General features: G+C 43.1%; 1 protein-coding gene across 1 annotated transcript in view; it reads left to right on the top strand.

Moving 5' to 3' along the window:
• The window catches only part of LOC123741857 (NLR family CARD domain-containing protein 3-like), a 41,344-nt gene extending 23,146 nt beyond the window's left edge, over positions 1 to 18,198 (top strand). Inside the window, exons 3-7 of the mRNA XM_045716085.1 lie at positions 3,194 to 3,422; positions 4,006 to 5,788; positions 6,024 to 6,183; positions 14,779 to 14,821; positions 16,730 to 18,198. Of these exons, the coding sequence (XP_045572041.1) occupies positions 3,194 to 3,422; positions 4,006 to 5,788; positions 6,024 to 6,183; positions 14,779 to 14,821; positions 16,730 to 17,259 (2,745 nt within the window). The 3' untranslated portion in view covers positions 17,260 to 18,198. The remainder of the gene's footprint in view (positions 1 to 3,193; positions 3,423 to 4,005; positions 5,789 to 6,023; positions 6,184 to 14,778; positions 14,822 to 16,729) is intronic.
• The last annotated feature ends 5,170 nt before the right edge of the window (positions 18,199 to 23,368 follow it).

Here is a 23,368-nt window from a genome sequence, read left to right as displayed (position 1 = left end):
GAGGGAGGAGGTAGATTACTCAGCTGTTCTAGTGGTCTGAGACAGGTTTTAGATTACTCAGCTGTTCTAGTGGTCTGAGGGAGGAGGTAGATTACTCAGCTGTTCTAGTGGTCTGAGGGAGGAGGTAGATCACTCAGCTGTTCTAGTTGTCTGAGACAGGAGGTAGATTACTCAGCTGTTCTAGTGGTCTGAGGGAGGAGGTGGATCACTCAGCTGTTATAGTGGTCTGAGGGAGGAGGTAGATTACTCAGCTGTTATAGTGGTCTGAGGGAGGAGGTAGATTACTCAGCTGTTCTAGTGGTCTGAGACAGGAGGTAGATCACTCAGCTGTTCTAGTGGTCTGAGGGAGGAGGTAGATCACTCAGCTGTTCTACAGTGGTCTGAGGGAGGAGGTAGATCACTCAGCTGTTCTACAGTGGTCTGAGGGAGGAGGTAGATTACTCAGCTGTTCTAGTGGTCTGAGTGTGGAGGTAGATTATTCAGCTGTTCTAGTGGTCTGAGACAGGTTTTAGATTACTCAGCTGTTCTAGTGGTCTGAGACAGGAGGTAGATTACTCAGCTGTTCTAGTGGTCTGAGGGAGGAGGTAGATTACTCAGCTGTTCTAGTGGTCTGAGACAGGAGGTAGATTACTCAGCTGTTCTAGTGGTCTGAGACAGGAGGTAGATTACTCAGCTGTTCTAGTGGTCTGAGGGAGGAGGTAGATCACTCAGCTGTTCTAGTGGTCTGAGGGAGGAGGTAGATCACTCAGCTGTTCTACAGTGGTCTGAGACAGGAGGTAGATTACTCAGCTGTTCTAGTGGTCTGATGGAGGAGGTAGATCACTCAGCTGTTCTACAGTGGTCTGAGGGAGGAGGTAGATCACTCAGCTGTTCTAGTGGTCTGAGACAGGAGGTAGATCACTCAGCTGTTCTAGTGGTCTGAGGGAGGAGGTACATCACTCAGCTGTTCTACAGTGGTCTGAGGGAGGAGGTAGATCACTCAGCTGTTCTACAGTGGTCTGAGGGTGGAGGTAGATTACTCAGCTGCTCTAGTGGTCTGAGACAGGTTTTAGATTACTCAGCTGTTCTAGTGGTCTGAGGGAGGAGGTAGATCACTCAGCTGTTCTACAGTGGTCTGACGGTGGAGGTAGATTACTCAGCTGCTCTAGTGGTCTGAGACAGGTTTTAGATTACTCAGCAGTTCTAGTTGTCTGAGACAGGAGGTAAATTACTCAGCTTTTCTAGTGGTCTGAGACAGGAGGTAGATCACTCAGCTGTTCTAGTGGTCTGAGACAGGAGGTAAATTACTCAGCTGTTCTAGTGGTCTGAGGGAGGAGGTAGATTACTCAGCTGTTCTAGTGGTCTGAGGGAGGAGGTAGATCACTCAGCTGTTCTAGTGGTCTGAGACAAGAGGTAGATTACTCAGCTGTTCTAGTGGTCTGAGGGAGATGTTAGAGTACGAGCGTTTTCAAGTGCAACGTTAATAACAATGATTCATTTGTACAGTTCTTATAGTTACTTGTTACATTTGACTGTATAAAACCTAGTATTACTACTGATTACTCTGAGAGTGAGGCAGATATATATTATTACTGTATAAAACCTACCAGTACTACTGATTACTCTGAGAGTGAGGCAGATATATATTATTACTGTATAAAACCTAGCAGAACTACTGATTTCTCTGAGAGTGAGACAGATATATATTATTACTGTGTAAAACCTAGCAGTACTACTGATTTCTCTGAGAGTGAGGCATATATATAGATACAGTGTAAAACCTAGCAGTACTACTGATTTCTCTGAGAGAGAGACAGATATATATTATTACTGTATAAAACCTAGCAGTACTACTGATGTCTCTGAGAGTGAGGCAGATATATATTATTACTGTGTAAAACCTAGCAGTACTACTGATTTCTCTGAGAGTGAGGCAGATATATATTATTACTGTATAAAACCTAGCAGAACTACTGATTTCTCTGAGAGTGAGACAGATATATATTATTACTGTGTAAAACCTAGCAGTACTACTGATTTCTCTGAGAGTGAGGCCTATATATAGATACAGTGTAAAACCTAGCAGTACTACTGATTTCTCTGAGAGAGAGACAGATATATATTATTACTGTATAAAACCTAGCAGTACTACTGATGTCTCTGAGAGTGAGGCAGATATATATTATTACTGTGTAAAACCTAGCAGTACTACTGATTTCTCTGAGAGTGAGGCAGATATATATTATTACTGTGTAAAACCTAGCAGTACTACTGATTTCTCTGAGAGTGAGACAGATATATATTATTACTGTATAAAACCTAGCAGTACTACTGATTTCTCTGAGCGTGAGACAGGTATGTAGCATTTAGCAACAAAAAAAACATGATTATTTGTCTCTCTGAAATGAAACCATCAGGTGATAGATTACAATCAAATACATGTCTGTTATTGAACAATCCCATGCCATGATTAGATAGTGAAAAAACACAACAATCTCTTTCATAATTTCTTTAAACAATAAAGGCACATTTACGAACATTTCTGTAAAGTGATATGTTGTGTTTTAGAATGAAACTCTTCTTATGTTTCCCCATCTGAGCTCAGAGTAGATGAGAGATGTAATGTTTGTCTCTGTTGTGTGGAAGTCCAATCAAGCAGGATAATCTAGCCTCCCCTGTACCCAGCTGTGTGTCCATGAAGAGTGACTGGTCTATGGAACGTCCTATAGACTTTAGAGAGGGAGACTTTTCTACTGAACAAAGGTAAGAAGAACTCATGGGTCATGGTCAGTGAGTTAAACAACACTGTCTCTAGTCATTTCTCCTCTCCCATTTTACCATTTCCTTTTGTTGTTTTCAAAATCCATAGGCTAATCATTTTGTCCATTTCATAGTCCTAATTCCCTCCATGTGTTCGTGTGTGTGTGTGTGTGTGTGTGTGTGTGTGTGTGTGTGTGTACTCCCTGGATGAGGAGACGTAATGTCATGGTTTGTCCACAGAAACCAACAGGAGAGATCAGAGTCAGAGATTCTCAGTGGTCAGTCTTCCCAGAGTCATCAAACAGACCTGGCCTCCATATTCAGTGTATGTGGTCCTGTTATGTACATTTGTTTTTGTTTACCTCAAGTAAAGTTGATCTGCCAATCATTCATTAATGTGTTAATGAGAAAGCATTTCTTCTCTTGCTTAACTTATTCACTTAATTTTTTTCAGTTGCTTGAAGAGAATATTATTACATTTGTGAAGAACGAGCTGAAGATGTTCAAGAGGATTCTTAGTCCAGAACTCCCAGAAGGCTTTGAGAGTCAGAAGCAGGATAAGGAAGTGGTGGGTGCTGAAGATGAGAAGCAGGAGAGAAGTGCCAGAGAGGGGGCTCTGAAGATCACATTGCACGTCCTGAGGGAAATGAACCAGAAGGAGCTTGCTGACACACTGGAGAAATGTAAGAGCTGTCTGCCGAATGTTGAATGCAGTTTTGTAACATTTAAAATCTGTAGCTAATGTACAGCTAAGGTAGCTATGTAACTCAATGATATTGTAGCAGCCTTAACAAAACACCTAGTGACCTCATCAAGTAGTAGCAGCGATGTGTTGTGTTGATTAATTTAGAGAGAGAGAGAGAGAGAGAGAGAGAGAGAGAGAGAGAGAGAGAGAGAGAGAGAGAGAGAGAGAGAGAGAGAGAGAGAGAGAGAGAGAGAGAGAGAGAGAGAGAGAGAGAGAGATCGGGACAAGGTATCACGTCTGGTGAACAGGTCAGAGTTCCTTATCCACAGGCAGACCAGTAGAAACAGGATCAGCAGCACTACAAGAGAGAGAGAGAGAGAGAGAGAGAACATTAATAATACCATCAATAATAATATAATCAGTCACACCAGTCTGTAATGCATTATGAAAACATTTACACATTTACACAGTCAGTTAAGATAATAAATTATTATAATTTAAAACTTTGTAACAGTCCTACAATACTGTAGGCATTAAAACAGACGTAATATTAATGTCCTCTGTGTTATTCCTAGATTCAGATGAGCTTGCTGTGATTTGCCAACGTGAACTCAAATCTAATCTAAAGAAGAAGTTTCAATGTGTATTTGAGGGGATCGCTAAACAAGGAAACCCAACACTTCTCAATAAGATCTACACAGAGCTCTACATCACAGAGGGTGGAACAGGAGAGGTCAATAATGAACATGAGCTGAGACAGATAGAGACAACAACCAGGAAACAAGCAAGACCAGAGACTCCAATCAAATGTAACGACATCTTCAAACCCTTAACTGGACAAGACCAACGTTTCAGAGCTGTGCTGACAAAGGGAGTCGCTGGCATTGGAAAAACAGTCTCTGTGCAGAAGTTCATTCTGGACTGGGCTGAAGGAAAAGCAAATCAGGATGTAAAATTTGTATTTTCATTTCCTTTTCGGGAGCTGAATTTGATGAAAGGAGACAAACACACTTTCATTGAACTTCTCAATCACTTCTCAATGGAAACCAAACAATCAAGAATCTCCAACTATGACAAGTACAAAGTTCTGTTCATATTTGATGGTCTGGATGAGTGCCGACTGCCCCTAGACTTCCAGAATAACAAGATCTGTTGTGACGTCACAGAGTCAACCTCAGTGGATGTTCTGCTGACAAATCTCATCAAGGGAAATCTGCTTCCTTCTGCTCTCATCTGGATAACTACCCGACCTGCAGCAGCCAATATTATCCCTTCATGGTGTGTTGACCAGGTGACAGAGGTGCGAGGGTTCAATGACCCACAGAAGGAGGAGTACTTCAGGAAGAGATTCAGTGATGAGGACCTGGCCAACAGAATCATCTCACACATAAAGACATCAAGGAGCCTCCACATCATGTGCCACATTCCAGTCTTCTGTTGGATTTCTGCAACAGTCCTTGAACACATGCTGAAACATAAGAGAGAAGAGATGCCCAAGACTCTGACTGAGATGTACACACACCTTGTGGAGTTTCATACCAAACAGAAGAATGAAAAGTATCTTGGGAAAGAAGAGACAGGTCCACACTGGAATCAGGAGAGCATTCTGTCACTGGGAAAACTGGCTTTTCAACAGCTTGTGAAGGGCAATCTGATTTTCTATGAAGAAGACCTGAAAGAGGCTGGCATTGATGTCAATGAAGCCTCAGTGTACTCAGGATTGTGCACACAGCTCTTTAAAGAGGAATGTGGGCTGTACCAGAACAAGGTGTACTGCTTCGTGCATTTGAGCATTCAGGAGTTTCTGGCTGCTGTATATGTGTTCCTCTCATTCATCAACAACAATGAGAATCTAATGGCCGAACCGCAATCAACGACCATTAACTATTTTGCGCTGAAGCCTGAAGCTACTGTCTACAAGAGTGCTGTGGATAAAGCCTTACAAAATGAGACGGGAAACCTGGACCTTTTCCTCCGCTTCCTTCTGGGCCTCTCACTGGAGTCCAATCAGAAGCACTTACGAGGTCTACTGACAAAGACAAGAAGCAGCTCACAGAGCCATGAAGATACAGTCAAGTACATCAAGAAGAAGATCAAGGAGAATCCCTCTCCAGAGAGGAGCATCAATCTGTTCCACTGTCTGAATGAACTGAATGACCATTCTCTAGTGGAGGAGGTCCAAAGCTACCTGAGATTAGGAGGTCTCTCAGAAGCCAAACTCTTACCTGCACAGTGGTCAGCTCTGGTCTTTGTGTTATTGACTTCAGAAAAGGAGCTGGATGTGTTTGACCTGAAGAAATACTCCAGATCAGAGGAAGGTCTTCTGAGGCTGCTGCCAGTGGTCAAAGCCTCCAGAGCTGCTCTGTGAGTACATAAAATGACATATAAGAACTAATTATCAGGAAGAAATATTCAGTTTAGATTAAAATATTTATTATTGAAAAACTTACTGAATCAGTGCATTGGTATAACATTATGACCATACAATTCTTGGAGACGGAAGATGAATCTATATGTTGTTTGAGAGAATAAACCATTTGCATCTGACACTAGTTAAATTAACAGTGTGTTTGTGAAGTCATGATGATTTCTTTGTCAGGCTGTCAGGCTGTGGAGTCACAGAGGAAGGCTGTGCTTCTCTGGTCTCAGCTCTGAGGTCAAACCCCTCACACCTGAGAGAGCTGGATCTGAGTAACAATGACCTGAAGGATTCAGGAGTGAAGCTGCTCTCTGCTGGGCTGGGGAATCCCCACTGTAAACTGGAGACTCTGAGGTCAGTATTCCTGTAGTTGGTCAACAAGTGATAACTGTTCACCAGATCCACATGTGTTTAACGGGCACACATAGTCCACACCATATGTGTTTGGACAGTGAAGCTTACAGTTTTAAATGTGGTGCTATGCTCCAGCATTTTGGATTTAAGATAGAATGTTTCATATTAGGCAACAGTACAGAATGTCGCCTTTTATTTAATCCCCTGAACAAGGCAGTTATAATGTAAAAACTTCTTAGGGATAGCGTCTAGTTTCCTGAATTTCCGCCTGACTGACATACCCAAAGTAAACTGCCTGTTACTCAAGCCCAAAAGCTAGGATATGCATTTAATTGGTAGCATTGGGTAGAAAACACTTAGAAGTTTCTACAACTGTTGAAATAATGTCTGTGACTATAACAGAATTGATATGGAACAAAAAAATCTGAAGAATATCCAACTGAATTTGTTTTGTTTTTTAGGTCCCAGGCTCTTCCAATGCAAACCTATTGGCTATATGTAAATCCAGTTCCCAGATTGCAATTCCTATGACTTCCACTAGATGTCAACAGTCTTTATTCAAGGTTTCAGGCTTGTTTCAAACCCCTCACATTCATACTACTTTCCGTATGAAATATTATAGTTTATTTTCATTTAAGAGTTGTCACGCCCTGACCTTGGAGATCCTTTGATGTCTCTATTTTTGTTGGTCAGGGCGTGAGTTCGGGTGGGCATTCTATGTCCTATGTCCTTTTTCTATGTTTGGTATTTCTTTGTTTCGGCCGGGTATGGCTCTCAATCAAGGACAGCTGTATATCGTTGTTGCTGATTGGGAGCCAATTGGTCTGATTTCTCTTCCCCTTCATCCGAGGACGACGAAGACCGTTACAGAACCACCCACCATAAGAAGACCAAGCAGCGTGGATTGGAGCATCGGGTTGATGGATGGAATTGGCAGAAGGAGCAAAGATTCTGGGAGGACAAGTTATGGGAGCTACGGGAGCCCGAGAGGCAGCCCCAAACATTTTTTTGGGGGGGGGCCCACGAGAAGTTGGCCTGAGTCAGGATGGAATACTGAGCCAACTTCCCGTGCTTATAGGAGGCATCGTAGTACTGGTCAGGCACCGTGTTATGCGGTAGAGAGCACGGTGTCCCCAGTACGCGTTGAGAGCCCGGTGCGCTACATCCCAGCTTCTAACATCTGCCGGGCGAGAGTGGGCATTGAGCCGGGGCGGAGTGTTCCAGCTCAGCGCATCTGGTCTCCGGTGCGCTGTCTCAGTCCAGGTTATCCTGCGCCGGCGCTGCGTACTGTGTCTCCGGAGCTGGGATGAATCAGTCCGTCCTCTGCCTGCGCTCCGCCCGCGCCGGGCTAGGTTGGGTATTCAGCCTGGAAGATGGGTAACAAGCCTACGCACCAGATCTCCAGTGCGATCCCACAGTCCAGTACGCCCTGTTCCTGCTCCTCGCACTAGCCTTGAGGTGCGGGTCTCCAGTCTGGTACCTCCAGTACCAGCCCCACGCACCAGGACTCCAGTGCGTCAGCCCAGTCCAGCTCGTCCTGCTCCTGCTCCTCGCACTAGCCCTGTGGTGCGTGTCCCTAGTCTGGCGCCTCCTAAGCAAGCCCCACACATCAGGCCTTCAGTGCGCAGTCCCCGTCCAGAGCTTCCGGCAACAGTGCCCCGTCCAGAGTGTCCGGCAACAGTGCCCCATCCAGAGTGTCCGGCAACAGTGCCCCGTCCAGAGTGTCCGGCAACAGTGCCCCGTCCAGAGTGTCCAGCAACAATGCCCCGTCCAGAGTGTCCGGCGACAGTGCCCCGTCCAGAGTGTCCGGCGACAGTGCCCCTGTCCAGAGCTTCCGGCGATAGTGCCCCATCTAGAGATGGCCCAGAGTCCGGAGCCAGCAGAGACAGCCCACAGTCCGGGACCGACAGAGACGGCCCACAGTCCGGAACCGACAGAGACGGCCCACAGTCCGGAACCGACAGAGACGGCCCACAGTCCGGAACCGACAGAGACGGCCCACAGTCCGGAACCGACAGAGACGCCATCCAGTCCGGAACCGACAGAGACGCCCTCCAGTTCAGAGCTCCCAGAGTCGCCCTCCAGTCCGGGGCCCGCTGCGAGGGTCCCCAGTCCGTGGTCGGCGGCAAGAGACCACGCTCTAGGGGAGCCTTTAAAGTGGGGTGAGCCAGCGGTGGAGCGGGGTCTGTGTCCTGCTCCTGAGCCGCCACCACGGGTAGATGCCCACCCGGACCCTCCCCTATAGGTTTAGGTTTTGCGGCCGGAGTCTGCACCTTTGGGGGTACTGTCAGGCCCTGACCTTGGAGATCCTTTTATGTCTCTATTTTGGTTGGTCAGGGCGTGAGTTGGGGTGGGGCATTCTATGTCCTTTTTTCTATGTTTGGTATTTCTTTGTTTCGGCCGGGTATGGCTCTCAATCAGGGACAGCTGTATATCGTTGTTGCTGATTGGGAGCCATACTTAGGCAGCCTGTTTTCCTTTGGGTTTTGGTGGGTGGTTAATTTCTGTTTAGTGTTTTGCACCTGACGGAACTGTTCGGTTGTTATTTTGTTTGCTTGTCGCATTAGTGTTCAGTCACTATCCAAAGGGTAATGCGCAGGCGCATTTCGTGACAAAATATTTCAAAATGTTCCTTTACCGTACTTAGAAGCATGTCAAACGCTGTTTAAAATCAATTTTTATGCGATTTTCCTCGTAAAATAGCGATAATATTCCAACCGGACAACCTTGTATTCATTCAAACAGGTGAAGAAAAAAGGGGCCAAGTCTCGTGAACGCGTATCTCCTGTCTCTGAGCCACCAGGCAGTCCACTCACAAACAGAGCTCCTGTACTTTGCCCAGAGACAGGAGACGCCCCAATCCACTTTCTGGCGGCTTTAGAGAGCCAATGGAAGCCTTAGAAAGTGTCACGTAACAGCAGAGATACTGTAATTTCGATAGAGATGCAACAGAAGGACCATAAATTGTCAGACAGGCCACTTCCTGCTTGTAATCTTCTCAGGTTTTTGGCTGCCATATGAGTTCTGTTATACTCACAGACACCATTCAAACAGTTTTAGAAACTTTAGAGTGTTTTCTATCCAAATATACCAATTATATGCATATTCTCATTTCTGGGCAAGAGTAGTAACCAGTTTAAATCGGGTACGTTTTTTTATCCGGCCGTGAAAATACTGCCCCCTAGCCCAGACAGGTTAAATAGAAATGTCGTTTGACTTGTTTGGGTGAAGTTTACCAGTAGCCTTTTTGGATTCCTTTGTCTGCATGTTGAACGAGTGGATTACTGAAATCGATGGCGCCAACTAAACTGACTTTTTGGGATATAAAGAAGGATTTAATCTAACAAAACGACCATTCATCTTGTAGCTGGGACCCTTGGGATTGCAAACAGAGGAAGATCTTAAAAAGTAAGTGATTTATTTTATCGCTGTTTGTGATTTTGTGACGCCTGTGCTGGTTGAAAAATATGTTGTTGTATGGCGCTGTCTTCAGACAATCGCAATGTATGCTTTCGCTGTGAAGTCTATTGTAAATTGGACATTGCAGTTCGATTAACAAGATTTTAAGCTTTTAAATGATATAAGGCACTTGTATTTTCATGAATGTTTAACCTGTTATGGCTAGGGGGCAGTATTTTCACGGCCGGATATAAAACGTACCTGATTTAATCTGATTATTACTCCTGCCCAGAAACTAGAATATGCATATAATGATTGGCTTTGGATAGAACACACCCTAAAGTTTCTAAAACTGTTTGAATGGTGTCTGTGAGTATAACAGAACTCATATGGCAGGCAAAAACCTGAGAAGATTCCAAACAGGAAGTTCCCTCTCTGACCATTCCTTGAGCTTCTTGGCTCTGTTTAAAGAAAATTTAGGATCTTTGCTGTAACGTGACACTTCCTACGGCTCCCATAGGCTCTCAGAACCCGGGAAAAAGCTGAATGATGTAATTCCAGCCGCTGGCTGAAAAACTTTAGCGCGTTTGGATGGAAGTCGATCAGAGGGCCATCAGACTGAGGCTCGTGCACGAGGGGATCCCATGCTTTTACTTTCTCTCTCTCTGAACGAAAACTCGCTTTGCCGGTCGGAATATTATCGCTTTTTTATGAGAAAAATTGCATAAAAATTGATTTTAAACAGCGGTTGACATGCTTCGAAGTACGGTAATGGAATATTTAGATTTACTTTGTCACGAAACGCGTCGGGCTCGTAACCCTTATTTACCCTTTCGGATAGTGTCTTGAACGCACGAACAAAACGCCGCTGTTTGGATATAACTATGTATTATTTGGGACCAAACCAACATTTGTTATTGAAGTAGAAGTCCTGGGAGTGCATTCTGACGAAGACAGCAAAGGTAATAACATTTTTCTTATAGTAAATCTGACTTTGGTGAGTGCTAAACTTGCTGGGTGTCTAAATAGCTAGCCGTGATGGCTGGGCTATCTACTGAGAATATTGCAAAATGTGCTTTCACCGAAAAGCTATTTTAAAATCGGACATAGCGAGTGCATAGAGGAGTTCTGTATCTATAATTCTTAAAATAATTGTTATGTTTTTTGTGAACGTTTATCGTGAGTAATTTAGTAAATTCACCGGAAATTTCGGTGGGTATGCTAGTTCTGAACGTCACATGCTAATGTAAAAAGCTGTTTTTTGATATAAATATGAACTTGATTGAACAAAACATGCATGTATTGTATAACATAATGTCCTAGGGGTGTCATCTGATGAAGATCATCAAAGGTTAGTGCTGCATTTAGCTGTGGTTTGGATTTATGTGACATTATATGCTAGCTTGAAAAATGGGTGTCTGATTATTTCTGGCTGGGTACTCTGCTGACATAATCTAATGTTTTGCTTTCGTTGTAAAGCCTTTTTGAAATCGGACAGCGTGGTCAGATAAAGGAGAGTCTTGTCTTTAAAATGGTGTAAAATAGTCATATGTTTGAAAAATGGAAGTTTTTGTATTTTTGAGGAATTTGTAATTCGCGCCACGCCCATAATTGGCTATTGGAGCAGGTGTTCCGCTAGCGGAACGTCTAGATGTAAGAGGTTAATATTACAATTATTTATTTGAATTGCGCGCTCTCCAATTTCCCGGAAGTTGTCGACTGGTGTCCCGCTAGCGGGATCCACGTTCATTTGTATGCTACCAGGATTATGAATAATAATGAATGAATGATGAATGAGAAAGTTACAGAGGCACAAAGATCATACCCCCTCTGTTTTTGGTAATGGTGAGAGGTTAGCATGCTTTGTTGTAGCCTCTGTTATTGGTAATGGTGAGAGGTTAGCATGCTTTGTTGTAGCCTCTGTTATTGGTAATGGTGAGAGGTTAGCATGTTTTGTTGTAGCCTCTGTTATTGGTAATGGTGAGAGGTTAGTATGCTTTGTTGTAGCCTCTGTTATTGGTAATGGTGAGAGGTTAGCATGTTTTGTTGTAGCCTCTGTTATTGGTAATGGTGAGAGGTTAGCATGTTTTGTTGTATCCTCTGTTATTGGTAATGGTGAGAGGTTAGCATGTTTTGTTGTAGCCTCTGTTATTGGTAGTGGTGAGAGGTTAGCATGTTTTGTTGTAGTCTCTGTTATTGGTAATGGTGAGAGGTTAGCATGTTTTGTTGTAGCCTCTGTTATTGGTAATAGTGAGAGGTTAGCATGTTTTGTTGTATCCTCTGTTATTGGTAATGGTGGGAGGTTAGCATGTTTTGTTGTAGTCTCTGTTATTGGTAATGGTGAGAGGTTAGTATGCTTTGTTGTAGCCTCTGTTATTGGTAATGGTGAGAGGTTAGCATGTTTTGTTGTATCCTCTGTTATTGGTAATGGTGAGAGGTTAGCATGTTTTGTTGTAGCCTTTGTAACTTTCTCACTCATCATAATTCATGGCTCATTCATGATTTTTCGTTATTATGCCATCATCAGGATAAATTTAGTAGGGTTTAGAAACATGTTATCTACTCACTTAGAAAGAAAGTTACTCCAGTCATCATCCACCATTCAGTTACTATTGGGTAAAACATAACCCAAAACACAACCAAAACAAACTGCAAATGCAATCAAGTTTACGACCAAATACTAAACTTTTAACTATTTAAATACAGTATGAGTAAATTGGTCAGAATACTTATGACTTCTTCAAATAGAGGGACTAGACACGAAAAGTGCTTTTATTTCAAAACGTAAAACAGTTATGTATGAAAATACCTTCAAATAAAAAGGTGACATTATATACTGTCACCTCATATGAAACATTTGATCTCAAATCCAAAATGTTGGAGTATAGAGCCACATTTAAAATGTTAGCTTCACTGTCAAAATAGATATGGTATGGACTGTATACTCCATACAATCTAAATCTGATACCTCACTGTCTGTCTTTTGACTGATACTGCTTTTAAAACTGGTCTGGTCAGTCTAATCAAATATTTGTACTATATATATTTTTCTCTCTACAAGCAATACTTCGATAGTTTGTCATTTCTAATAATGATATATTAATTTATGAATAGATATGGCAGGTTTCAGGACACTGATATATCTGAATATGTTGAAAAAATATACTGCCACTATTTTCACCACCAAAGAATAGCAGTGTGGCTTTAATATGATTTGACTCTTTGCAGGCTGTCAGGCTGTCTAGTCACAGAGGAAGGCTGTTCTTCTCTGGTCTCAGCTCTGAAGTCAAACCCCTCACACCTGAGAGAGCTGGACCTGAGCTACAATCACCCAGGAGACTCAGGAGTCAGACTGCTCTCAGCTGAACTGGAGGATCCACACTGCAGCCTGGAAAAACTCAAGTATGTGTGTGTCCTTTTTTGTTTGTGTGTCCAGTGTGTGTGAATGTGTGTGTGTGTGAGTCCTGTGTGTCTGTGTGTCCTGTGTGTGTGTGTGTCATTTATGTGTGTGTTGGTGTGTGTGTCCTGTTTTTGTGTGTGTCCAGTGTGTGTGTGTCCAGTGTGTGTGTGTATGTGTGTGTGTGTGAGTCCTGTGTGTGTGTGTAATTTATGTGTGTGTTAGTGTGTGTGTGTCCTGTTTTTGTGTGTGCCCTGTGTGTGTGTGAGTCCTTTGTGTGTATGTGTGTGTGTGTCCTGAGTGTGTGTCCTGTATCTGTGTGTGTCTTGTATCTGTGTGTGTCCTGCGTGTATGTGTGTCCTCTATGTGTGTGTCCTGTGTGTGTGTGTGTTCCTGTGTGTGTGTGTGTGTGTGTGTCCAGTGTGTGTGTGTCCACTTTGTGTGTGTCCTGTGTCTATGTCCTGTATGTGTGTATGTCCTGTCTGTTGGAGTGTCCTGTGTGTGTCCAGTGTGTGTGTGTGTGTGTGTGTGTGTGTGTGTGTGTGTGTGTGTGTGTGTGTGTGTGTGTGTGTGTGTGTGTGTTCCTGTGTGTGTGTGTATGTCCTGTGTGTGTGTGTATGTCCTGTGTGTGTGTGTGTGTGTGTGTGTGTGTGTGTGTCCAGTGTTTAATCAGTGTGTGTGTGTGTGTCCTTTGTGTGTGTATGTCCTTTGTGTGTGTATGTCCTGTGTGTGTGTGCGTCCTGTGAGTGTGCTTCCTGTGTGTGTGTGTGTCCTGTGTGTATGTCCTGTGTGTGTGTGTCCTGTGTGTGAGGTCTGTGTATGTGTGTGTTTGTGTCCTGTGTGAGTGTGAGTCATGTGTATGTGTTTGTGTGTGTCCTGTGTGTGTCCAGTGTGTTCAGTGTGTGTGTGTGTCCTGTGTATGTTTATGTCCTGTGTGTGTGTGTGTCCTGTGTGTGTGAGTCCTCTGTGTATGTGTGTCCTGTGTGTGTGTGTGTGTGTCCTGTTTTGTGTGTTTGTCCAGTGTGTGTGAATGTGTGTGTGTGTGAGTCCTGTGTGTCTGTGTGTCCTGTGTGTGTGTGTGTGTCATTTATGTGTGTGTTGGTGTGTGTGTGTGTGTGTGTGTGTGTGTGTGTGTGTCCTGTTTTTGTGTGTGTCCAGTTTGTGTGTCCCTAGTGTGTGTGTGTGTATGTGTGTGTGTGAGTCCTGTGAGTGTGTGCCATTTATGTGTGTGTTAGTGTGTGTGTGTGTCCTGTTTTTGTGTGTGTGAGTCCTTTGTGTGTATGTGTGTGTGTGTCCTGAGTGTGTGTCCTGTATCTGTGTGTGTCCTGTATGTGTGTGTCCTGTGTGTATGTGAGTCCTCTATGTGTGTGTCCTGTGTGTGTCCTGTGTGTGTGTGTCCAGTGTGTTTGTCCAGTGTGTGTGTGTGCGGGTGTTTCCAGTCTGTGTGTATGTGTGTCCTGTGTGTGAGTGTGTGTCCAGTGTGTGTGTGTCCTGTGTGTGTGTGTCCTGTGTGTGTGTGTCCTGTGTGTGTGTGTGTGACCTTTGTTTGTGTGTCCGGTGTGTGTGTCCAGTGCGTGTGTGTCCTGTGTGTGTTTGTGTGTGTATGTCTAGTGTATGTGTTTGTCCAGTGTGTGTGTGTGTGTGTGTGTGTGTGTGTGTGTGTGTGTGTGTGTGTGTGTGTGTGTGTGTGTGTGTGTGTGTGTGTGTGTGTGTGTGTGTGTGTGTGTGTGTGTTCAGGTGTATCCCTCAATGAATGTCTGTTCTTCTGCTTACCGCTACAGTGTGGAACATGGTGGAGAGAACACAATGAAACCTGGGCTTAGAAAATGTGAGTGTTGACTGCTGTGAGGAATATGACTAAGAATAAGTCTTAATTCAAGTAAGGGAAGACCCCCCTGAAATGGACCAAAATTAATGGGAACATATTGGCACCGTACGAAACATATACACGATGTCCAATACCACTCAAATGGACGGCAGATCATTCAAAGCGTATTGCAAATGTCATATGGCAAATGCCAAGTGTCACACAGCAAAAATCCAAAAGATGGCGAGCGCGCTCCACAGTAAATTGTCATATTGCAAATGCACATCAAGTCAAGACCCAAGGGTCAAATTTGGAACATTTGAAAATAAATGCAAAAACTTATAACCCCCTTAACTTCCCTGGGCTATGTGGGACGTGAGCGTCCCACCTAGTCAACAGCCAGTGGAATCGAGTGGCGCGAAATACAAATACCTAAACAAATCTCTAACTTTGATTTCTCAAACATATGACTATTTTACACCATTTGAAAGACAAAACTCTCGTTAACCTCTTACATCTAGATATTCCGCTAGCGGAACACCGCTCCAATATCCAATGATAGGGCATGGCACGAATTACAAGCTCCTCAAAAATCCCAAAACTTCAATTTTTCAAACATATGACTATTTTACACCATTTTAAAGACAAGACTCTCCTTTATCTAACCACATTGTCCGATTTCAAAAAGGCTTTACAACGAAAGCAAAACATTAGATTATGTCAGGAGAGTACCCAGCCAGAAATAATCACACACCCATTTTTCAAGCTAACATATAATGTCACAAAAACCAAAACCACAGCTAAATGCAGCACTAACCTTTGATGATCTTCATCAGATGACACTCCTAGGACATTATGTTATACAATACATGCATGTTTTGTTCAATCAAGTTCATATTTATATCAAAACCAGCTTTTTACATTAGCATGTGACGTTCAGAACTAGCATACCCACCGAAATTTCCGGTGAATTTACTAAATTACTCACGATAAACGTTCACAAAAAACATAACAATTATTTTAAGAATTATAGATACAGAACTCCTTTATGCAATCGCGGTGTCAGATTTTAAAATAGCTTTTCGGTGAAAGCACATTTTGCAATATTTTGAGTACTCAGATTTACTATAAGAAAAATTGGATTACCTTTGCTGTTCTTCGTCAGAATGCACTCCCAGGACTTCTAGTTTATACCCAATGTTGTTTTGGTTCCAAGTAATCCATAGTTATATCCAAATAGCTGTGTTTGTTCTTGCGTTCAAGACACTATCCGAAAGGTGACGCGCCGGCGCATATCATGACAAAAAATTTCAAAATATTCCATTACCGTACTTCGAAGCATGTCAAACGCTGTTTAAAATCAATTTTTACGCGATTTTTCTCTTAAAATAGCGATAATATTCCAACCGGGCGACGTTGTTTTCATTCAAAGGCTGAAAGAAAAAATTGAGAATTCTCATGAACGTGCCTATCCAGTGTCACTGTCCCCAGCCTGACCACTCACAAAATCTGCTGCAGTTATCTGCCCAGAGACAGCAGACGCCCCAATCCACTTTCTGGCGCCTTCAGACAGCCAATGGAAGCCTTAGAAATTGTCACGTAACAGCAGAGATAGAGATAACCTAGAAGGACCAGAAATTGTCAGACAGGGCACTTCCTGTATGGAATCTTCTCTGATTTTTGGCTGCGATATGGGTTTTGTTATACTCACAGACACCATTCAAACAGTTTTAGAAACTTTAGAGTGTTTTCTATCCAAATCTACTAATAATATGCATATTCTCGTTTCTGGGCAAGAGTAGTAACCAGTTTAAATCGGGTACATTTTTATATCCGGCCGTGAAAATACTGCCCCCTAGCCCCAACAGGTTTAACATTCTAATGTGAATGATGATGATTTCTAATATTGTGTCTGGTTTCATCCATCAGATGTCTGTGATCTCACATTGGACCTAAACACAGTAAACAGACTCATCTCTCTGTCTGAGGAGAACAGAAAGGTGACATGTAGGAGAGAGAAGCAGCCATATCCTGATAACCCAGAGAGATTTGAGGACTGTGAGCAGGTGCTGTGTAGAGAGGGTCTGACTGGGCGCTGTTACTGGGAGGTAGAGTGGAGTGGGAGAGGGGCTGATATTGGAGTGACATACAAAGGAATCAGCAGGAGAGGAAGGGGTGATGACTGTTGTCTTGGATACAATGACAAGTCCTGGAGTCTGTTCTGCTATGACAACAGTTACACTGCCTGGCACAATAATAATCTCACTATAGTAGACGTCCCCTCCTCCAGCTCCCACAGAGTAGGAGTGTATCTGGACTGGCCAGCCGGCACTCTGTCCTTCTATAGAGCCTCCTCTGACACACTGACCCACCTGTACACATTCTACACCACATTCACTGAGCCCCTCTATCCAGGGTTTAGGGTTCATTATGATGAAGACTCCTCAGTGTCACTGTAAATAATAACCTGACAGACACACACACACACACACACACTGGACACACAGAATAGACACATACAAACACTGGACACACAAACACAGGACACACACTGGACACACAAACACACACACTCACACACACACACAGCGGGGACACACACTGACACACACACACTGGACACACATACACTGGACACACACACACTCACACACAGCGGACACACACAGGACACACACTCTGACACACACACACACACACTGTGTGATTTTATGAGATTTTATTTGTGTATGTACCACAGGAGGTTGGTGGGACCTTCATTTGGGAGGACAGGTTTGTAATGGCTGGAGGGGAATAAGTGGAATGGTATCAAACACGTAGTTTCCATGTGTTCCATTTCATTCACTCTGTTCCAGACATTATTATGAGCCGTCCTCCCCTCAGCAGCCTCCTCTGGTATGTACTGTCCTATATGTGAGAGAGCTCCAACAAGGAATTTCAATTTATGTATTACTTTTTATACCTGCAAATGGGAAATAAACTACTTGAACTCCTTATGAATGTCTGCAGCCGACTAGGCTGTTGGCGTCTGACAAGAGGTGAAAATATTGCAGGAATATTCTGCAAATGTTGATGAAAACGTCACTCAATCCACCCAAAACAACATGTAGTCTTTCCACAAGACTCCCATGAAGTTATAGTGTGACGTTATGAGTTGACGTTAAAGTAACATTCTCAGAACATACTGCACTTGTTTTATACTGTTTTAGTTGTATCCTCTGTTTAAACATTTAATCTCTTACAATAACACTGTTAAAATACCAATGTGATCATTTGTTGTCTTTTATGTTGAATAACTAATTGTATAATTATATATGGACATACGCTCCATAGTTGTACAAGTATACAAGGATATATTTTACTTTTCATAATAAAACAGACTTGAAACAAGAAAACTATGTTATTTGTGAAAACAGTTTCGTTATTGATTTTACATTGCCTCTCCCAGTTGCAGGTTGACGTTTGTCATGAATCTTGACCTGGAGGCAGAACTGTGTGATTTCCTCTAGATTTGACTAATCAAATCAAATTTTATTGGTCACATACACATGGTTAGCAAATGTTAATGCGAGTGTAGCGAAATGCTTGTGCTTCTAGTTTCGACAGTGCAACAATATCTAACAGGTAATATCTAACAATTCCAGAAAAAAATACCTACACACAAATCTCAGTAAAGGACTGGAATAAGAAAATATAAATATATGCCAACCTGCCTCCCAGTCATCCCCTCCTTATCTTTACAAGGCTGCAGAACATGCAAGTTAGTGATGTGGGGGTTCACTCATAACCCCCAGTCCCCAGGTGGGTAGATGGCAGGTTGAATAAAGAGAAGCTAGTGATGTGGGGGTTCTCTCATAACCCTCAGTCCCCAGGTGGGTAGATGGCAGGTTGTATAAAGAGAAGCTAGTGATGTGGGGGTTCTCTCATAACCCTCAGACCCCAGGTGGGTAGATGGCAGGTTGTTTAAAGAGAAGCTAGTGATGTGGGGGTTCTCTCATAACCCTCAGACCCCAGGTGGGTAGATGGCAGGTTGTATAAGAGAAGCTAGTGATGTGGGGGTTCTCTCATAACCCTCAGTCCCCAGGTGGGTAGATGGCAGGTTGAATATAGAGAAAACAATAGGTTACATAAAAAAAATCCATAAATGTATAATTATTGTGCAGTTTACACTAAGTGTACAAAACATTAAGGACACCTTTCTGTCCATGACAAACTGACCAGGCGTAACTCAATATTAGGAGGGTATCATTAATGACCCTTTACGTAACAGACAATCCTCTATTCCGGGAACCTTCTTTAAATGTTCCCAAATGTTCCACACTGATACTCTCTCACAGCTGCTCCAGGGCCTCTTGGGTTGAGGAGTCATTCTCTTCTAACCTAGTCACAGCTGCTCCAGAGCCTCTTGGGTTGAGGAGTCATTCTCTTCTAATCTAATCACAGCTGCTCCAGGGCCTCTTGGGTTGAGGAGTCATTATCTTATAACCTAATCACAGCTGCTCCAGGGCCTCTTGGGTTGAGGAGTCATTCTCTTCTAACCTAATCACAGCTGCTCCAGGACCTCTTGGGTTGAGGAGTCATTCTCTTCTAACCTAATCACAGCTGCTCCAGGACCTCTTGGGTTGAGGAATCATTCTCTTCTAACCTAATCACAGCTTCTCCAGGGCCTCTTGGGTTGAGGAGTCATTCTCTCCTAACCTAATCACAGCTGCTCCAGGGCCTCTTGGGTTGAGGAGTCATTCTCTTCTTACCTGATCACAGCTGCTCCAGGGCCTCTTGGGTTGAGGAGTCATTCTCTTCTAACCTAATCACAGCTGCTCCAGGACCTCTTGGGTTGAGGAGTCATTCTCTTCTAACCTAATCACAGCTGCTCCAGGACCTCTTGGGTTGAGGAGTCATTCTCTTCTAACCTAATCACAGCTGCTCCAGAGCCTCTTGGGTTGAGGAGTCATTCTCTTCTAATCTAATCACAGCTGCTCCAGGGCCACTTGGGTTGAGGAGTCATTATCTTCTAACCTAATCACAGCTGCTCCAGGACCTCTTGGGTTGAGGAGTCATTCTCTTCTAACCTAATCACAGCTGCTCCAGGGCCTCTTGGGTTGAGGAGTCATTCTCTTCTAACCTAATCACAGCTGCTCCAGGGCCTCTTGGGTTGAGGAGTCATTCTCTTCTAACCTGATCACAGCTGCTCCAGGGCCTCTTGGGTTGAGGAGTCATTCTCTTCTAACCTAATCACCGCTGCTCCAGGGCCTCTTGGGTTGAGGAGTCATTCTCTTCTAACCTAATCACCGCTGCTCCAGGGCCTCTTGGGTTGAGGAGTCATTCTCTTCTAACCTAACCACAAACAAAGAAAGGATTCAAACAAATAAACATGATGGTCCAACACATTAGGGGAGGGGGCGGCATAGGGAAGGTAGGGGAGAGGAGAGGGGGGGCATAGGGATTGTAAGGGAGAGGAGATGAAAAGGAAAGACTTCCTCCGTGTCAGGTAAGCAGTCTCATAGTCTACCCTCACCAACTAACCAGACTGAGTGAGTTCTGAACATCCCTCTCTGTCCTCTGATCCTGTCAGGTAAGCAGCATCACAGTCTACCCTCATCAACTTCCTGGACTGAGTGAGTTCTGAACATCCCTCTCTGTCCTCTGATCCTGTCAGGTAAGCAGTCTCATAGTCTACCCTCACCAACTTACCAGACTGAGTGAGTTCTGAACATCCCTCTCTGTCCTTTGAAGCTGTCAGGTAAGCAGCCTCAAAGTCTACCCTCACCAACTTACCAGACTGAGTGAGTTCTGAACATCCTTCTCTGTCCTCTGATGCTGCGTCCAAGTCTTCTTGGGTCTTTCTGGTGTTTTTGTCTTGACTCTGTTTTTTCAGTTAGTTGCCAGGCTGCCTGAAAAGCACAGAAAGATGGCACATACATAAGAGTTATAAACTATCTAAATAAATAAAGAGAGTCCCACACTCCATATATAAACTCCCACTAATTTATTGGGTATTTACCAACGTTTCAGCATCACTGTGTCTTCTTCAGGGTGATGTCATGAATACTTGAACCAGGTTATGTAGACAAACAGTGCAATTAGTGCAACCAATCACAATAGTGAGGGGTGTGTCATAATTATTAAATTTAATTAGAATGAATTAATAAAACTGTTAAAAATAACAATAGTTGGAATATTAAATATAGTAGGCTATATTATATATATCCCCTCTTCATTATGATCTAGGATCAGGTCCCTCCTCTCCATGTAATCTGATTTATTATGATCTAGGATCAGGTCCCCCCCTCTCCATGTAATCTGATTCATTATGATCTAGAATCAGGTCCCCCTCTCCATATAATCTGATTCATTATAATCTAAGATCAGGTCCCCCTCTCTCCATATAATCTGATTCATTATGATCTAAGATCAGGTCCCCCCTCTCTCCATATAATCTGATTCATTATGATCTAAGATCAGGTCCCCCTCTCCACGTAATCTGATTCATTATGATTGTTTTGTCTCATGTCTTTATATTCATATAGCCTGGGGACCATGTAATCTGATTCATTATGATTGTTTTGTCTCATGTCTTTATATTCATATAGCCTGGGGGCCATGTAATCTGATTCATTATGATTGTTTTGTCTCATGTCTTTATATTCATATAGCCCGGGGCTATGTAGCTGTATTGAAATGACCTTGTTTTATAACCTTCTTTGTTGCTCAGTGGTACTTCAGTTGTCCTGACCATGTCCAATTCTTTCACACAGTAATGCTCCAGCATCCACTCACAGCTTATGCATCTAATGCATTCCTCAAGTACTGCAGAGTTGTTAAGAAGTCCCTGAGATTGTCATGTTCAACAATATTTATTTGTCAGATGAAACCTGAGGGGATAAATGCATCCAAAATGGTTCTGAGGTCCTCAACAATGTTATTCTCTACCGTAGCTGGGATGCAGTGTTCTTTCCTGATTTTCTAAATAAAAAGACAGATACTGTTTTTGAGACCTTCAATTAGCTGCTCAGTGTTGATCTCTGTGGCTTGAACATATTCAGCCTCTGGCAGACTCTCTACATCACTCATGTCATCTTCAATGGGATCAGTCCCAGTCTCAAATTCATCATGAGGACAATTCTCATCTAAGTTGTCTCTTAACCTGTTAGGGCTAGGGGGCAGTATTGACACGGCTGGATAAAAAACATACCCGATTTAATCTGGTTACCACTCCTACCCAGTAACTAGAATATGCATATACTTATTACATATGGATAGAAAACACCCTAAATTTTCTAAAACTGTTTGAATGGTGTCTGTGAGTATAACAGAACTCAAATGGCAGGTCAAAACCTGAGAGATTCCTTTACAGGAAGTGGCCTGTCTGACCATTTCTTGAACTTCTTTTCCATCTCTATCATTTACTAAGGATCTCTGCTCTAACGTGACACTTCCCACGTCGTCCATAGGCGCTCAGAGCCCGGGAAAAAACAGAATGTCGTCATTCCAGCCCCAGGCTGAAACACATTATCGCCTTTCTCAAGTGGCCGATCAAGGGACACTGGGCTTAGGCGCATGACCCGACCGCCCCCGCCTTTGGGATTTTTTCCTCTGTTTGCCGAAAAGGAGATTCCCTGTCGGAATATTATCGCTTTTCTACGAAAAAATGTCGTAAAAATTTATTTTAAACAGCGGTTGACATGCTTCGAAGTACGGTAATGGAATATTTAGAATTTTATTGTCACGAATTGCGCCATCGCGCGACACTTCTTTACTATTTCGGATAGTGTCTGGAACGCATCGAACAAAACGCCGCTATTCGGATATAACGATGGATTATTTTGGACCAAACCAACATTTGTTATTGAAGTAGCAGTCCTGGGTGTGCATTCTGACGAAGACAACAAAAGGTAATCAAACTTTTATAATAGTAAATATGATTATGGTGAGTGCTAAACTTGCCGGGTGTCTAAATAGCGAGCCCGTGATGCCTGGGCTATGTACTTAGAATATTGCAAAATGTGCTTTCACCAAAAGCTATTTTAAAATCGGACATATCGAGTGCATAGAGGAGGTCTGTATCTATAATTCTTAAAATAATTGTTATGCTTTTTGTGAACGTTTATCATGAGTAATTTAGTAAAATGTTAGCGAATTCCCTGGAAGTTTGCGGGGGTATGCTAGTTCTGAACGTCACATGCTAATGTAAAAAGCTGGTTTTTGATATAAATATGAACTTGATTGAACAAAACATGCATGTATTGTATAACATAATGTCCTAGGGTTGTCATCTGATGAAGATCATCAAAGGTGAGTGCTGCATTTAGCTGTCTTCTGGGTTTTGGTGACATTATATGCTGGCTTGAAAAATGGGTGTCTGATTATTTCTGGCTTGGTACTCTGCTGACATAATCTAATGTTTTGCTTTCGTTGTAAAGCCTTTTTGAAATCGGACAGTGTGGTTAGATTAACCTCTATGGGCTAGGTGGGACGCTTGCATCCCACCTACGTAACAGCCACTGCCAGCCTGTGGCGCGATTTTCAAAACCTTAAAAATCCTATTACTTCAATTTCTCAAACATATGA

The sequence above is a fragment of the Salmo salar genome, chromosome ssa03 (genome assembly GCF_905237065.1).
Source record: "Salmo salar chromosome ssa03, Ssal_v3.1, whole genome shotgun sequence".
NCBI classification, from domain to species: domain Eukaryota; kingdom Metazoa; phylum Chordata; class Actinopteri; order Salmoniformes; family Salmonidae; genus Salmo; species Salmo salar.
Note: the sequence above shows the minus strand (reverse complement) of the source record. Positions and strands in the feature narration are given on the sequence as shown.